This window comes from Cherax quadricarinatus, chromosome 30 (genome assembly GCF_038502225.1).
Source record: "Cherax quadricarinatus isolate ZL_2023a chromosome 30, ASM3850222v1, whole genome shotgun sequence".
Taxonomy (NCBI): Eukaryota; Metazoa; Arthropoda; class Malacostraca; order Decapoda; family Parastacidae; genus Cherax; species Cherax quadricarinatus.
In genome coordinates, this window is record NC_091321.1 from 11,978,765 (window position 1) to 11,994,492 (window position 15,728).

General features: G+C 46.6%; 1 protein-coding gene across 6 annotated transcripts in view; it reads right to left on the reverse strand.

Annotated features, from left to right (window-relative positions):
• Positions 1-5,088: 5,088 nt before the first annotated feature.
• Positions 5,089-15,728, reverse strand: part of LOC128692636 (SET domain-containing protein 9) — a 63,173-nt gene continuing 52,533 nt past the window's right edge. For 5 of the 6 annotated variants that reach the window (XM_053781860.2, XM_053781861.2, XM_053781859.2 and 2 more), the window contains exons 5-6: positions 6,692-6,807; positions 5,089-6,466 (exon numbers count right to left, since the gene is read on the reverse strand). In XM_053781860.2, coding sequence (XP_053637835.2) covers positions 6,255-6,466; positions 6,692-6,807 — 328 coding nt within the window. In that variant the 3' untranslated portion in view covers positions 5,089-6,254. The remainder of the gene's footprint in view (positions 6,467-6,691; positions 6,808-15,728) is intronic. The other variant, XM_053781863.2, reaches the window with a different exon arrangement.

The window sequence follows — 15,728 nt, forward strand, 5'->3', positions numbered from 1 at the left end:
TTATGCTTAGTAAAGATGCGGCGTAGCCAAAGTTGGATACGGAGGACTAAGGGGTGAGGTGTATCAAATTTTTGTATAGCCTGTAAAGCACTAAGGGAGTCTGAGACAACCACAAATGATGACACAGGCATAGATGCAATACGGATAAGTGCTGTAAGGATGGCATATAATTCAGCAGTAAAAATACTAGCTGAAGATAGTAAATGCCCTTGTACGACGCTGTCCGGAAACACTGCTGCGAATCCTACGCCGTCAGAAGACTTAGAGCCATCTGTGTACACAGCAATGGCATGAGAATGAGAGTGAAAGTGGTCAAGAAAAAGAGAGCGGGAAGCGACCGTAGACAGTTGGGCTTTCGAGCAAGGGAGGGAGAAAGAACAGACTCGAACAGCTGGAACTTCCCAGGGGGGTAGGGAAAAGTGAGATGCTACATGTACATAGAAAGGTGGTAGTTGAAGAGAAGACAAGAGCGAATGAAGGCGAAGAGAGAAGGGACGGAGTAAGCAGGGGCGGCGAACAAATAAAGAATGTCTACTAATATCAGTGACCATTCTATAAATGGAAGGATTGCGGAGATCATGAGAGCGTACATAGTAGCGCAGGCAATGGGCATCACGGCGATCGGATAAGGATGGAACGTTCGCTTCTGCATAGAGGCTTTCGACAGGGGAAGAGCGAAAAGCACCAAGGCATAAACGTAATCCTTGGTGATGAATGGGGTTAAGGCTAGAGAGAGTAGCAGGAGATGCCGCTGAATAGATCTGGTCACCATAATCAAGTTTCGATAAAATAAGGGTGGAATGTAGGTGAAGGAGGGTTCGACGATCAGCTCCCCACGAAAGATGAGCAAGGGTTTTAAGAAGGTTCAGCCGGCTGTGACAAGTTGCCTTCAGAGAGGTAATGTGAGGTTTCCAGGATAACCTACGATCAAAGAGGAGGCCCAGAAACTTGACTGTATCACGTTCAGGGATACGTGAGCCATAGAGGTACAAAGGATGATCAGAGATGACAGAGCGTCTAGTGAAAGTGATTTGGTGGGTTTTAGTGCTGGAAAATTTAAACCCATGTGTGGTGGCCCAATTGGAAACACGGTCGACTGCATGCTGGAGAGAATCTGTAAGGAGGTGACAGTCAGCGCCTGCACAGGCAATAGCGAAGTCATCAACATAGAGTGATGACCAAATATTTGATGGAAGACTAGAGGCCAAATCATTAATAGCAAGGAGAAAAAGTGTTGTGCTCAGAACACATCCCTGGGGGACACCTTCAGCTTGGACAAAGTCCGGGGAGAGCACATTATTAACCCGAACACGGAAATGCCTGTCAGTTAAAAAGTTCTTAAGGAAGGATGGTAGATTGCCTCGAAGGCCTAAGGAGTGGGCTTGGGCTAAAATATTATACCTCCAAGTTGTGTCATATGCCTTCTCAAGGTCAAAAAATATGGCAATAACTGAGTGGTTATTCGCAAAGGCATTACGAACATACGTATCCAAGCGCAGTAAGGGGTCTATGGTAGAACGTCCCTTACGAAAGCCATATTGACGAGTGGAGAGACTGTTGTGTGTCTCTAAATACCACACTAAACGTCTATTTACTAGACGTTCCATTACTTTGCAAACTGCACTGGTAAGAGCAATGGGACGATAGTGGGAGGTTTCATGTCCCGTAGTGCCTGGTTTGCGGAAAGGGAGAACAATGGCGGATTTCCACGGCTGTGGAAGAACTCCTTGTGACCAAATAAGATTGTAAAGGCGTAATAGGACTGCAAGGGCTGACTGATGTAAATGTTGTAGCATACGAATATGAATGTCGTCGGGCCCAGCTGCCGATGATCGACAAGCTGAGAGTGTTGCCTCCAGTTCTTGAAGTGTAAAAGGCACATTATACTGTTCTTCTCTGAGAGAAGAAAAGTCCAAAGGTGCTAACTCTCTGGCAGACTTTGAGGAAAGAAATGAGGGGCATAGATGGAGTCCCTGAGAAATACGGACCAGATGATTGCCAATTTCATTGGCAACATCTAGTGGGTTTGCTATATCAACACCGGCAACCCGCAGAACAGGAGCCGGGTCAGGAGAATATTTACCACTCAGTTTTCGTACTTTTTTCCAGACTGCACTCATAGAGGAAGCAGAGGTGATGGTGGAGACATAATCTCGCCAGCAAGTGCGTTTAGCGTCACGGATGACACGGCGAGCGATCGCATGCTTGTTTAAAATCAAGGAGTCTCTCTGTGGTTCTATTGTACCAGTACCTGCCCCATGCAGCGCGTTTCAAACGTACTGCACGAGCACAAGCAGGAGACCACCAAGGCACGCATTTCTGAGAATGCCTGCCCGATGTTTGGGGTATAGAATGAGAAGCTGCGCTTAAAACGGAGGATGAGAAGAGGTGTAAAAGCTCATCGATGGAGGACGAAGAAGGAACCTCTAAAAACAGGTGTGAGTAAAGGTTCCAATTTGCCCGATCAAATTGCCAGCATGGGATGCGAAGAGGTGGTGAATATGAAGGGGAAGTAAGAATGATTGGGAAATGATCGCTGTCATGCAAGTCCGGGAGAACAGATCAAGTGAAGTCTAATGCGGCGGAGGAAGAGCAGACTGAGAGATCGATGCAAGAGAGAGTGTGAGTCCGAGGATCAAAATGGGTGTGAGTACCTGTATTTAAAACATGGTGGGGGTGGGTGGCAAGAAAAGCCTCTAACTGAATTCCACGGGAATCACAGTGAGACCCCCCCGGAGGAAATGGTGGGCATTAAAATCACCAAGTAACAGAATCGGTGGCGGTAATGACGAAACAAGAAAGGCAATATCCGGAATAGATGATGCCCGAGAAGGAGAGAGATATAAAGAACAGAGCGTATACCACCTATGCAAGTGGATACGGGCTGCTGTGTAATGCAGCGAAGTATGAACAAATAGCTGATGGTACGGAATATCAGTGCGTAGAAGAAGGGCACTTTCATTAAAGGTCCCATCAGGAAAAGGATCTGAAGAATACAATAAATTATAGCCTGAGATGGGAGAGATAACAGCAGAGTGTAATTTTGGTTCCTGTAAGCAAACACCAACAGGGGAAAACTGGGAGAGCAACATCTGAAGCTCACCCCGATTACCCCTGAGGCCGCGTATATTCCACTGTAAATAGGCCATGATTGGCAATGATAAAGATACCTGAAATCCGCAGGTAAGGGTTCCTACGGACTAGAGGGGTTAGAAAAGTCCACATGCGGAGGCAGTGGAAAACGTTCAAGCAGCGAAGGAACGGTGCGCTGTGAAGAAAGGAGTTGCGCAGATGGAGTAGAGGAGAGAGAAGGAGCGGAGGGTGGATCAGTGTCCATTGATGGTTTGGTCTCTGCAATATATTCAGAGATTGCTTCAAGTGTTTCAGAATTCAGAGACGTCGTATGGGAGACAATATTGGAAATGGTAGGGGGAGGGGGGGCAAAAGGGTGGAGGGAACTGGAGAAGCATGGAAGGGGACAGAAGAGGCAGAAACCTGGGAGGTGGCAGAAGAGGAAGAAACTTGGGAGGGAACAGGGGAGGAAGGTACAGTACGAGGAGGAAGGTGAACCTCTACGCTTGTAACAGAGCCAGTGAGAGGGGGAGAACCAGGTACAGAGACAGGGAAGGGAAAATGAGGAGGTGGAAGATGGGTAGGAGGTGTTAACGGACCTTTTTTTGACTTTTGAGAAGTAGAAGGACGATTGGGAGGAGGTGTCATACGAGATCTTGTCGCTACCGAGGCTTGTGAGAGAGAACACGAAGAAGCGAGATCAGACTGAGATGTTGAAGTAGGGACGTCTGAGCCGAGGACAGCAAAAGAATTAGCTACAGGAGTGACTATGGGAGAGGTAACCACAGAGGTGGGTGCAGAAGATGGGATACCAGAAGTGGGGGGACGTTTTGAAACACGGGAATAAGAAACATGAAGTAGTCTCCCTTGGAGGCAGAGATGAGAAACTGCCATGGCATAAGGGAGACCTTCTGCCTCTTTGAGGTAACGGATTTCCCGCTCGTTTAAGTAGACTTGACAATGGCGAGAGTACGACGGGTGAGCCTCATGACAATTAAGGCAAGAGGGAGGTCGATTGCAAGACGTATTAGAATGGTCATCGGCACCACAGACTGGGCATTTGGCGATAGATCTGCAATATTTCGCTGGATGGCCAAATCGCCAGCAATTTCTACACTGTTGCGGTGTAGGGATCACCTTTCGAACTTGTAACCGATGTCCTGCTACATAAACTGTCAAAAGTTAAACGAGCCACATTGCTAGGGTATCGTCTCCGCCCGCAGGCAGGAAGAACGTAAGTGTCTACCTTGAGGATTGGGAGATCTTGGAGTTCCAGCTGTTCAAGAATGTCAGTGCCACATGTCTGGAAATTTTGTTGAACTATGGTATGGGGCAGAATGACGGTACCACTACAAGAATTGAGGGAATGATCCTTTTCAATAGTGACAGGAACAGTATCGATATGGGAAAGACGAGAAAGCTCATGAGCCTGGGTAGCATTCTGTACGGTGATGATGCGCGTACCGCTCTTAAGAGCATGAAAAGAAATATCTTTACCAACATGGCATAGGAGTGCCTTGCCAATACCGTGGTCAGAAAGATAGGCAGTAGAGGAAGTCGGTCGTAAAGTGAAGAATTTAGTCCATTGTGCAGTCTGAAACTGAGCGTGGAAAGGTAGTGAAGGACATGTCGATCTTTTCTGAGAAGAACGAGAAGGTGGAGAAGTATCATCAGCAGGTAATTGTCGTTGGTGTTTAGGCGTGGGACCAGAGTTGGTCCGACGTGGAATGGGCCGGCGATTCGAAAATTGCCGCACGGTAGAGGGAGAGGCCGGAAGCATAGTCAGAGGAGAGCGAAGGTCAGATAAATCGAAGGAGTCAGTCGAGGCCTCAGTACCTGAAGCGGGTGAGGAAACAGCACCGGCAAGAGGTACAGAGGCATGAGGAGTGTCCGAAGAGTGGTCCAAAGACGAGGCAGGGTCAGAACGGGGTGCGGTATCAAGAAGGGGCCCGGGGGTAGCAGGTTCATGGACTAGGGCTGCCATGGTTAGGTTACTTTCTTTTTGTTTTTAAGAAAAAAAAAAAGAAAATAAAAATAAAAAAAGAATAAAAAAAGGGGGACTGGGGAGGGATAGTTCCTAGGAGGAATGAAAGGGCCAGAAATCTCCCTCCGCGCCCAAGAGGACCTCAGCACTGCAAGTAGCGCAGATGCAGCATGGAACCCGTGCCATACCCTACCCATCATGCCAGTAAACCGGCAATCCGGGATAGCAACCTCACATCTGCCAAGCTACCTCGGTGGACAAAAGAGAGGGCGGCCGGAAATCCGCCACAAAGCATACCTCCTTCGGCCACCACCCCCGGAATCCGAAAGGTGGCTTCCAGAGATACACCCGTCGCCCGAGAGACGCCCAAAGCCACCCTCCGGGATACTGGAGAGGGATCAGGACATCCCCAGGCAATCCAGATTCCATGGCAAACTACGCCACCGCCAAGAGCCTCAACGGAATGGGATGGACCCCGGTACCCTTTCCCCTACCTAGGAACTAGCGTGCCTGTAGAAGAAAAAAAAAAAAAACCAAAGGCCAAAAAGGAAGGGCAAAAGGAAGGGGTGGGGAGGAGGAGGAAAGGAAAAAGGGGAGGATGGGATAGGGAACGGGGGATTGGGGGGTAATTAGGTTCGGTCTGAGGACGTAGACCGACAGGTCTAATTCCTCAGACCAAGAGCCTCTTCACCACGCCAAGGAGCCCCCCTTGAAGAGGTGAGCAGTTTAAAATGTAATTATTACAATAAAAATTAAGCACAACCCACCAGGGTCATACAGCTTAAAATGTGATTAACAGTGCAGTTCCTTTTTAAAAAAGTAACAAACCCTCTTGTGAATGTGTTTACTGAACAAGGTAGTTATACCCAACCTCAAATTACTTTACCTTCCCTTATTGCTGATGGACCCTCCTTTAACCCAGACACTCATTGACTTTTTGACAGCAACTGATTTACTGCACAAACTCTGATGATGCCTCTAGTACTCCTCACAGCTCTTTCTACCTCAATCTCTTGCTACCCTCTACCCCTGCATTATCCACTGCCCCGCTGCACTCCATGACCTAATAATCGTCCCACTCCCTCTTGCTACCCGATACCTCTGCATCCTTCCCTGCCCGGCAGCACTGTATGACCCTTGTAGGTTTAGTGTTTTTTTTTATTATAATAAAGTAAGTATCTGCTTGCTTGTGAAAAGGTCAGTATATGACAGTAAAGTAATTAGAAAACAGTTCTTCGCCTTTAAGAATGTCTCTTGTGGCTACTAGTGCAACTGTACGTAGAGGTACATCTGCCACAGGCATTCCCTGTGATGGGGAATACCACATGTTAGGCAGATACTGCCGCTCTTGTAGAGGGATGTCACCTGGCTCTAGTGTTAACTCTTGATATGCAACATTGCTGGGATGACCTGAAATATTGAATTACCACTCACTGAGGCAAATACTGTACTTTAGTCATGCAGTATCATTAGTATTAAAGTCTGGCAGATATATGACTAAAGTATTGTAGTAGTAAATATTTTATTTAAAACATGAATGTGGTATTCAGTTGTGTGTATAAGACGCGAGGAGTGTAACGTGTGACATGTGCACACGTCATACTTTTATGTATAGTACATTATCAGCCTTCATACCTGTTGACTGGTTGTTGACATACTGACCAATATTCAAAGGATTTGTTGGGTGGTCTGTCAACCAAGTAGTGTCAGCAATGGGGAAGTATCCAACACGATCTCGATTAACGCAGGATCTGTGAAAGAAAATGTAGTACTTTGTAAAATACTCTAGGCAGCCACCTCTTCAAGGGGGGCTCCTTGGCGTGGTGAAGAGGCTCTTGGTCTGAGGAATTAGACCTATCGGTCTTCTTCCTCAGACCGAACCTAATTACCCCCCAATCTCCCCTCCCCTATCCCATCCTCCCCATCCTCCCCTTTTTCCTTTCCTCCTCCTCCTCCCCACTCCTCCCTTTTGCCCTTCCTCTTTTTGTCCTTTGGGATTTCTCCCACAGGCACGCTAGTTCCTAGGTAGAGGAAAGGACACCGGGGTCGATCCCATTCCGTTGAGGTTTCTTGGCGGTGGCGTAGTTTGCCGTGGAATCTGGATTGCCTAGGGATGTCCCGATCCCTCTCCGGTATCCCGGAGTAGCTTTGGGTGTCTTTTGGGCGACGGGTGTATCTCTGGAAGCCACCTTTCGGATTCCGGGGGTGGTGGCTGAAGGAGGTATGCTTTGTGGCGGATATCCGGCCGCCCTCTCTTTTGTCCACCGAGGTAGCTCGGCAGATGTGAGGTTGCTATCCCAGATTGCTGGTTTACTGGCATGAAGGGTAGGGTATGGCACGGGTTCCATGCAGCATCTGCGCTACTAGCGGTGTCGAGTCCTCTTGGGCGCGGAGGGAGATTTCTGGCCCTTTCATTCCTCCTAGGAACTATCCCTCCCCGGTCCCCCCTTTTTTTTTTCTTTTTTTTATTTTTATTTTCTTTTCTTCTTTCTTTTTTTTTCTTAAAAACAAAAAGAAAGAAGTAACCTAACCATGGCAGCCCTAGTCCATGAACCTGGTACCCCCGGGCCCCTTCTTGATACCGCACCCCGTTCTGACCCCGCCTCGTCTTTGGACCACTCTTCAGACATTCCTCATGCCTCTGTACCTATTGCCGGTGCTGTTTCCTCACCTGCTTCAGGTACTGAGGCCTCGACTGACTCCTTCGATTTATCAGACCTTCGCTCTCCTCTGACTATGCTTCCGGCCTCTCCCTCTACGGTGCGGCAATTTTCAAATCGCCGACCCGTTCCACGTCGGACCAACTCTGGTCCCACGCCTAAACGTCAACGACAATTACCTGCTGATGATACTTCTCCACCTTCACCTTCTCGTTCTTCTCAGAAAAGATCGACACGTCCTTCACTACCTTTCCACGCTCAGTTTCAGACTGAACAGTGGACTAAATTCTTCACTTTACGACCAACTTCCTCTACTGCCTATCTTTCTGACCATAGTATTGGCAAGGCACTCCTACGCCATGTTGGTAAAGATATTTCTTTTCATGCTCTTAAGAGCGGTACGCGCATCATTACCGTACAGAATGCTACCCAGGCTCGTGAGCTCTCTCGTCTTTCCCATATAGATACTGTTCCTGTCACCCTTGAAAAACATCATTCCCTCAATTCTTGTAGTGGTACCGTTATTCTGCCCCATACCATAGTTCAACAAAATTTCCAGACATGTGGCACCGACATTCTAGAACAGCTGGAACTCCAAGATCTCCCAATCCTCAAGGTAGACACTTACGTTCTTCCTGCCCGTGGGCGGAGACGATACCCTAGCAATGTGGCTCGTTTAACTTTTGACAGCCGAGAACTCCCATCCTCAGTTTATATAGCAGGACATCGGTTACAAGTTCGAAAGGTGATCCCTACACCACAACAGTGTAGAAATTGCTGGCGATTTGGCCATCCAGCGAAATATTGCAGATCTATCGCCGAATGCCCAGTCTGTGGTGCCGATGACCATTCTAATACGTCTTGCAATCGATCTCCCTCTTGCCTTAACTGTCATGAGGCTCACCCTTCGTACTCTCGCCGTTGTCAGGTCTATTTAAACGAGCGGGAAATCCGTTACCTCAAAGAGACAGAAGGTCTCCCTTATGCCATGGCAGTTTCTCATCTCCGCCTCCAAGGGAGACTCCCACGTGTTTCTTATTCCCGTGTTTCAAAACGTCCCCCCACTTCTGGTATCCCATCTTCTACACCCACCTCTGTGGTTACCTCTCCCATAATCACTCCTGTATCTAATCCTTTTGCTGTCCTCGGCTCAGACGTCCCTACTTCAACGCCTCAGTCTAATCTCGCTTCTTCGAGTTCTCTCTTACAAGCCTCAGTATCGACGAGACCTCGTACGACACCTCTTCCCAATCGTCCCTCTACTTCTCAAAAGTCAAAAAAAGGTCCGGTAACACCTCCTACCCATCTTCCACCTCCTCATTTTACCCTCCCTGTCTCTGTCCCTAGTTCTTCCCCTCTCACTGGCTCAGTTACAAGTGCAGAGGTTCACCCTCCTCCTCGTAATGTACCTTCCTCCCCTGTTCCCTCCCAAGTTTCTTCCTCTTCTGCCACCTCCCAGGTTCCTGTCTCTTCTGTCCCCTGCCACGCTTCTCCAGTTCCCTCCACCCTTTCGCCCCCCCCTACCTTGGTACAGTCCAATACAGTTCCAATCTTTACTCATCCTCCCCCTACCATTCCCAATATTGTCTCCCATACGACATCTCTGAATTCCGAAACACTTGAAGCAATCTCTGAATATATTGCAGAGACCAAACCATCAATGGACACTGATCCACCTTCCGCTCTTTCTCTCTCCTCTGCTCCATCTGCGCAACTCCTTTCTTCACAGCGCACCGTTCCTTCGCTGCTTGAACATTTTCCACTGCCTCCGCATGTGGACTTTTCTAACCCTCCTAGTCCGTAGGAACCCTTACCTGCGGATTTCAAGTATCTTTATCATTGCCAATCATGGCCTTTTTACAGTGGAATATACGTGGCCTCAGGGGTAATCGGGGTGAGCTTCAGATGTTACTCTCCCAGTTTGCCCCTGTTGGTGTTTGCTTACAGGAACCAAAATTACACTCTGCTGTTATTTCTCACATCTCAGGCTATAATTTATTGTATTCTTCAGATCCTTTTCCTGATGGGACCTTTAATGAAAGTGCCCTTCTTCTCCGCACTGATATTCCGTACCATCAGCTATTTGTTCATACTTCGCTGCATTACACAGCAGCCCGTATCCACTTACATAGGTGGTATACGCTCTGTTCTTTATATCTCTCTCCTTCTCGGGCATTATCTATTCCGGATTTTGCCTTCCTTGTTTCGTCATTACCGCCACCGATTCTGTTACTTGGTGATTTTAATGCCCACCATTTCCTCTGGGGAGGGTCTCACTGTGATTCCCGAGGAATTCAGTTAGAGGCTTTTCTTGCCACCCACCCCCTCCATGTTTTAAATACAGGTACTCACACCCATTTTGATCCTCGGACTCATACTCTCTCTTGCATCGATCTCTCAGTTTGCTCTTCCTCCACCGCATTAGACTTTACTTGGTCTGTTCTCCCGGACTTACATGACAGTGATCATTTCCCAATCATTCTTACTTCCCCTTCATATTCGCCACCTCTTCGCACCCCACGCTGGCAATTTAATCGGGCAAATTGGAACCTTTACTCACACCTGACTGTTTTTAAAGAGGTTCCTTCTTCGTCCTCCATCGATGAGCTTTTACACCTCTTCTCGTCCTCCGTTTTCACTGCAGCTTCTCATTCTATACCCCAAACTTCGGGCAGGCATTCTCAGAAATGCGTGCCTTGGTGGTCTCCTGCTTGTGCTCGTGCAGTACGTTTGAAACGCGCTGCATGGGGCAGGTACCGGTACAATAGAACCACAGAGCGACTCCTTGATTTTAAACAGAAGCGTGCGATCGCTCGCCGTGTCATCCGTGACGCTAAACGCACTTGCTGGCGAGATTATGTCTCCACCATCACCTCTGCTTCCTCTATGAGTGCAGTCTGGAAAAAAGTACGAAAACTGAGTGGTAAATATTCTCCTGACCCGGCTCCTGTTCTGCGGGTTGCCGGTGTTGATATAGCAAACCCACTAGATGTTGCCAATGAAATTGGCAATCATCTGGTCCGTATTTCTCAGGGACTCCATCTATGCCCCTCATTTCTTTCCTCAAAGTCTGCCAGAGAGTTAGCACCCTTGGACTTTTCTTCTCTCAGAGAAGAACAGTATAATGTGCCTTTTACACTTCAAGAACTGGAGGCAACACTCTCAGCTTGTCGATCATCGGCAGCTGGGCCCGACGACATTCATATTCGTATGCTACAACATTTACATCAGTCAGCCCTTGCAGTCCTATTACGCCTTTACAATCTTATTTGGTCACAAGGAGTTCTTCCACAGCTGTGGAAATCTGCCATTGTTCTCCCTTTCCGCAAACCAGGCACTACGGGACATGAAACCTCCCACTATCGTCCCATTGCTCTTACCAGTGCAGTTTGCAAAGTAATGGAACGTCTAGTAAATAGACGTTTAGTGTGGTATTTAGAGACACACAACAGTCTCTCCACTCGTCAATATGGCTTTCGTAAGGGACGTTCTACCATAGACCCCTTACTGCGCTTGGATACGTATGTTCGTAATGCCTTTGCGAATAACCACTCAGTTATTGCCATATTTTTTGACCTTGAGAAGGCATATGACACAACTTGGAGGTATAATATTTTAGCCCAAGCCCACTCCTTAGGCCTTCGAGGCAATCTACCATCCTTCCTTAAGAACTTTTTAACTGACAGGCATTTCCGTGTTCGGGTTAATAATGTGCTCTCCCCGGACTTTATCCAAGCTGAAGGTGTCCCCCAGGGATGTGTTCTGAGCACAACACTTTTTCTCCTTGCTATTAATGATTTGGCCTCGAGTCTTCCATCAAATATTTGGTCATCACTCTATGTTGATGACTTCGCTATTGCCTGTGCAGGCGCTGACTGTCACCTCCTTACAGTTTCTCTCCAGCATGCAGTCGACCGTGTGTCCAATTGGGCCACCACACATGGGTTTAAATTTTCCAGCACTAAAACCCACCAAATCACTTTCACTAGACGCTCTGTCATCTCTAATCATCCTTTGTACCTCTATGGCTCACGTATCCCTGAACGTGATACAGTCAAGTTTCTGGGCCTCCTCTTTGATCGTAGGTTATCCTGGAAACCTCACATTACCTCTCTGAAGGCAACTTGTCACAGCCGGCTGAACCTTCTTAAAACCCTTGCTCATCTTTCGTGGGGAGCTGATCGTCGAACCCTCCTTCACCTACATTCCACCCTTATTTTATCGAAACTTGATTATGGTGACCAGATCTATTCAGCGGCATCTCCTGCTACTCTCTCTAGCCTTAACCCCATTCATCACCAAGGATTACGTTTATGCCTTGGTGCTTTTCGCTCTTCCCCTGTCGAAAGCCTCTATGCAGAAGCGAACGTTCCATCCTTATCCGATCGCCGTGATGCCCATTGCCTGCGCTACTATGTACGCTCTCATGATCTCCGCAATCCTTCCATTTATAGAATGGTCACTGATATTAGTAGACATTCTTTATTTGTTCGCCGCCCCTGCTTACTCCGTCCCTTCTCTCTTCGCCTTCATTCGCTCTTGTCTTCTCTTCAACTACCACCTTTCTATGTACATGTAGCATCTCACTTTTCCCTACCCCCCTGGGAAGTTCCAGCTGTTCGAGTCTGTTCTTTCTCCCTCCCTTGCTCGAAAGCCCAACTGTCTACGGTCGCTTCCCGCTCTCTTTTTCTTGACCACTTTCACTCTCATTCTCATGCCATTGCTGTGTACACAGATGGCTCTAAGTCTTCTGACGGCGTAGGATTCGCAGCAGTGTTTCCGGACAGCGTCGTACAAGGGCATTTACTATCTTCAGCTAGTATTTTTACTGCTGAATTATATGCCATCCTTACAGCACTTATCCGTATTGCATCTATGCCTGTGTCATCATTTGTGGTTGTCTCAGACTCCCTTAGTGCTTTACAGGCTATACAAAAATTTGATACACCTCACCCCTTAGTCCTCCGTATCCAACTTTGGCTACGCCGCATCTTTACTAAGCATAAAGATATTGTTTTTTGTTGGGTCCCTGGTCATGTTGACGTACAGGGCAATGAACAGGCAGACACTGCTGCGCGGTCAGCAGTACATGACCTACCAGTTTCTTATAGAGGTATTCCATGTACGGACTATTTTGCTGTAATATCTTCCCACCTTCACACCCGTTGGCAACAACGTTGGTCTACTATGCTCGGCAACAAACTTCAGTCTATTAAACCGAGTATAGGTTACTGGCCGTCTTCTTATCACCAGTGTCGAGGTTGGGAGACTACTCTCTCCCGTCTTCGCATTGGCCATACTCGTCTTACTCATGGATATCTCATGGAGAGGCGTCTTGCTCCTCTCTGTGAGAATTGCCAAGCTCCATTATCAGTCAGCCACATTCTGTTGGACTGCCCACTTTATCAACGAGCACGCAGAATTTACCTCTGTCGTCGTCTTCGCCCCGCTGCTCTCTCTTTACCTTCCCTTCTCGCTGATGGACCCACCTTTCATCCGGACTCTCTCATTGACTTTTTGACAACGACTGACTTACTTCACAAATTCTGATACTTTCAGCCCTTTCTACTTGTATCTCTTGCTACCCTCTACCCCCGTACTATCCCCTGCCCCGCTGTTTTCTGTAACCTGCTGATCATCCCCCCTCCCTTCTGCCATCCAATTCCCTTGCTTCCTTCCCTACCCTGCAGCGCTGTATAGCCCTTGTGGCTTAGCGCTTCTTTTTTGATTATAATAATAATAATCTACAAGAAACCACCCATTTACCGATTTCAACTATCCAATAAAGTGGTCAGAATTTAGCAATTTTGCCAATTTCACACAAATTTCAAAAGATGCCAATTTCCAAATAGGGTCCAGAATAAACAAAGACATTCCTGGCACTAAAATAACATTTCCTCTGTTTATTAGTCATGTCTCCAGGCCCCTCTTACATTTCTTTTGCTTTCCACTTTTTTTATTCTCACAAAAAAAATAAATAAAGTTTACTCTTATGCAGACTACTGCATTAGTGTAGAAATGGTATAAATAATATCGGCGCACTTGTGAAAGAATATTAGACTCACCAGTTGCCGTGTATTGGACGCTTAGAATGATTTGTTTACTTTGGTAAAAATCGAACATTTCTGCTAATTTGGGCTCAATTTCAAGGTACTTTTCATTGTAAAACCAGTCAAAATTATCTCAATTTCTGTAATATGTCTTCCATTCTGTACAATGAGACCAGGAAAACTAGAATACAACAATAAATACCATACGAAAATACAGTGCAAAGTCGCTGTTTTAAACCAAAAACACGGTAAAAGTTTCTTTTTTTTTCTCATTACGCACTGTGCTGTAGGATTTTTTTTTTATACTGCGCACACTGACCACATAGATCCATTCTTTCATATGTAGGCCTGCCAGCTTTCTCTTGCTAGATTTGAGGGTGCTAGAATTTAGGCGTACTAGTACGTCAAAAACCCTGGGGCATAAGCCATACTAGTACGGCCGAAACCCCGAAAGGGTTACGGTCTTAGTAAAAACCGTGAATTTGCATTAGCTGGGGTTTCCCATCTGTCCCCTCAAGGGAAGTTCCTTGATGCTAGTGAGGGGCTCTTAATCTAAGGAATTGACCTGTGCTTCCACTCCTTGGATTGAACCCAATTGCCTCTTATTCACCCAGGCACTGTATGACCCATACAAATTTAACACTCCTCCACTCCATGAATGTAATAATACTAGGACTTCTCTTGCCACTGAAGCTGGCATGGGAACATGGTACAGCGATTAGTGCACTGGTCTGCTAGTTTTAGAATTGGCTTGCCATGGGTTTGATCCCTTCTTTCTACAAGTGGTTTACATCATTATGATCTTGTGATTAATTTATTAGCCTTGAAGGAACTTGAGCAAGAGCTTGCCACAGCCATATAGGTATGAGTTTTGTTTGTAAAATCCTGCATTGTGATCACAATGGGGTCCATCCTAAGCTGTTTAAGGTACAGAATTATTCCTAGTTGAAAGAATCTTGTTAATCTGGCATGGGTACCGTGGTTAATGCACTGGCCTGCTAGTTTTAGGACTGACTTGCCATGGGCTCTGGGAGTTGACAATCGTATCACTACAATATCAAGTGTTAACAGATCCAATGGCCGTTTCCTCTTGTGGATAAAGAAAGGCACCATGAAACCTCTCATTAACTAACTAATAGGAGGGAAGGAGGTGTATGATAATGCTGATTGTCTGTAACTCCCAAATTATGGAATGAATATTTCATAACTGTCCAGTTGTCTTCTGAAATGGTGGACTTGGTCAGAATAATGCAGACAACAACCTGACACTAAGAATATGAGTACTGTAACCTGTAGTACTACAGTGTAGTACTGTACTGTACAGTGATTTTATAAGAACATAAGAAAGAAGGAACACTGCAACAGGCCTACTGACCCATGCAGAGCAGGTCCATGTCCCCCCCCCGGATTAGACCAATGACCCACCCCCCGGATTATCCCAATGACCCACCCAGTCTGGTCATCCCCACTCAAGGATGGAGCACTGTACTAGACCCAGCAGCACAAGCTAGTCAGGTCCAACTCACACCTACATCCTTCCTGAATCTGAATTTTTCCAACTTGAAACCATTGCTGTGAGTCCTGTCTTGGCTGGAAATTTTCAGCACTATTTACATCCCCTTTATTTATTCCTGTTTTCCATTTATACACCTCCATATCATCCCTAATTCTATGCCTTTCGAGAGAATGCAGATTCAGGGCCTTCAGTCTATCCTCATAGGGAAGATTTCTGATACATGGGATCATCTTTGTCATCCTCCTTTGTATGTTTTCCAGAGCATTTATATCCATTCTGTAATACAGTGACCAGAACTGAGCAGCATAGTCTAAATGAGGCCTAACCAAGGATATATAGAGTTGAAGAACAACCTGAGGACTTCTATTATTTATACTTCTAGATATGAAGCCAAGAATTCTGTTAGCTTTATTGCGAACACTAATGCACTGTTGTCTTGGTTTTAG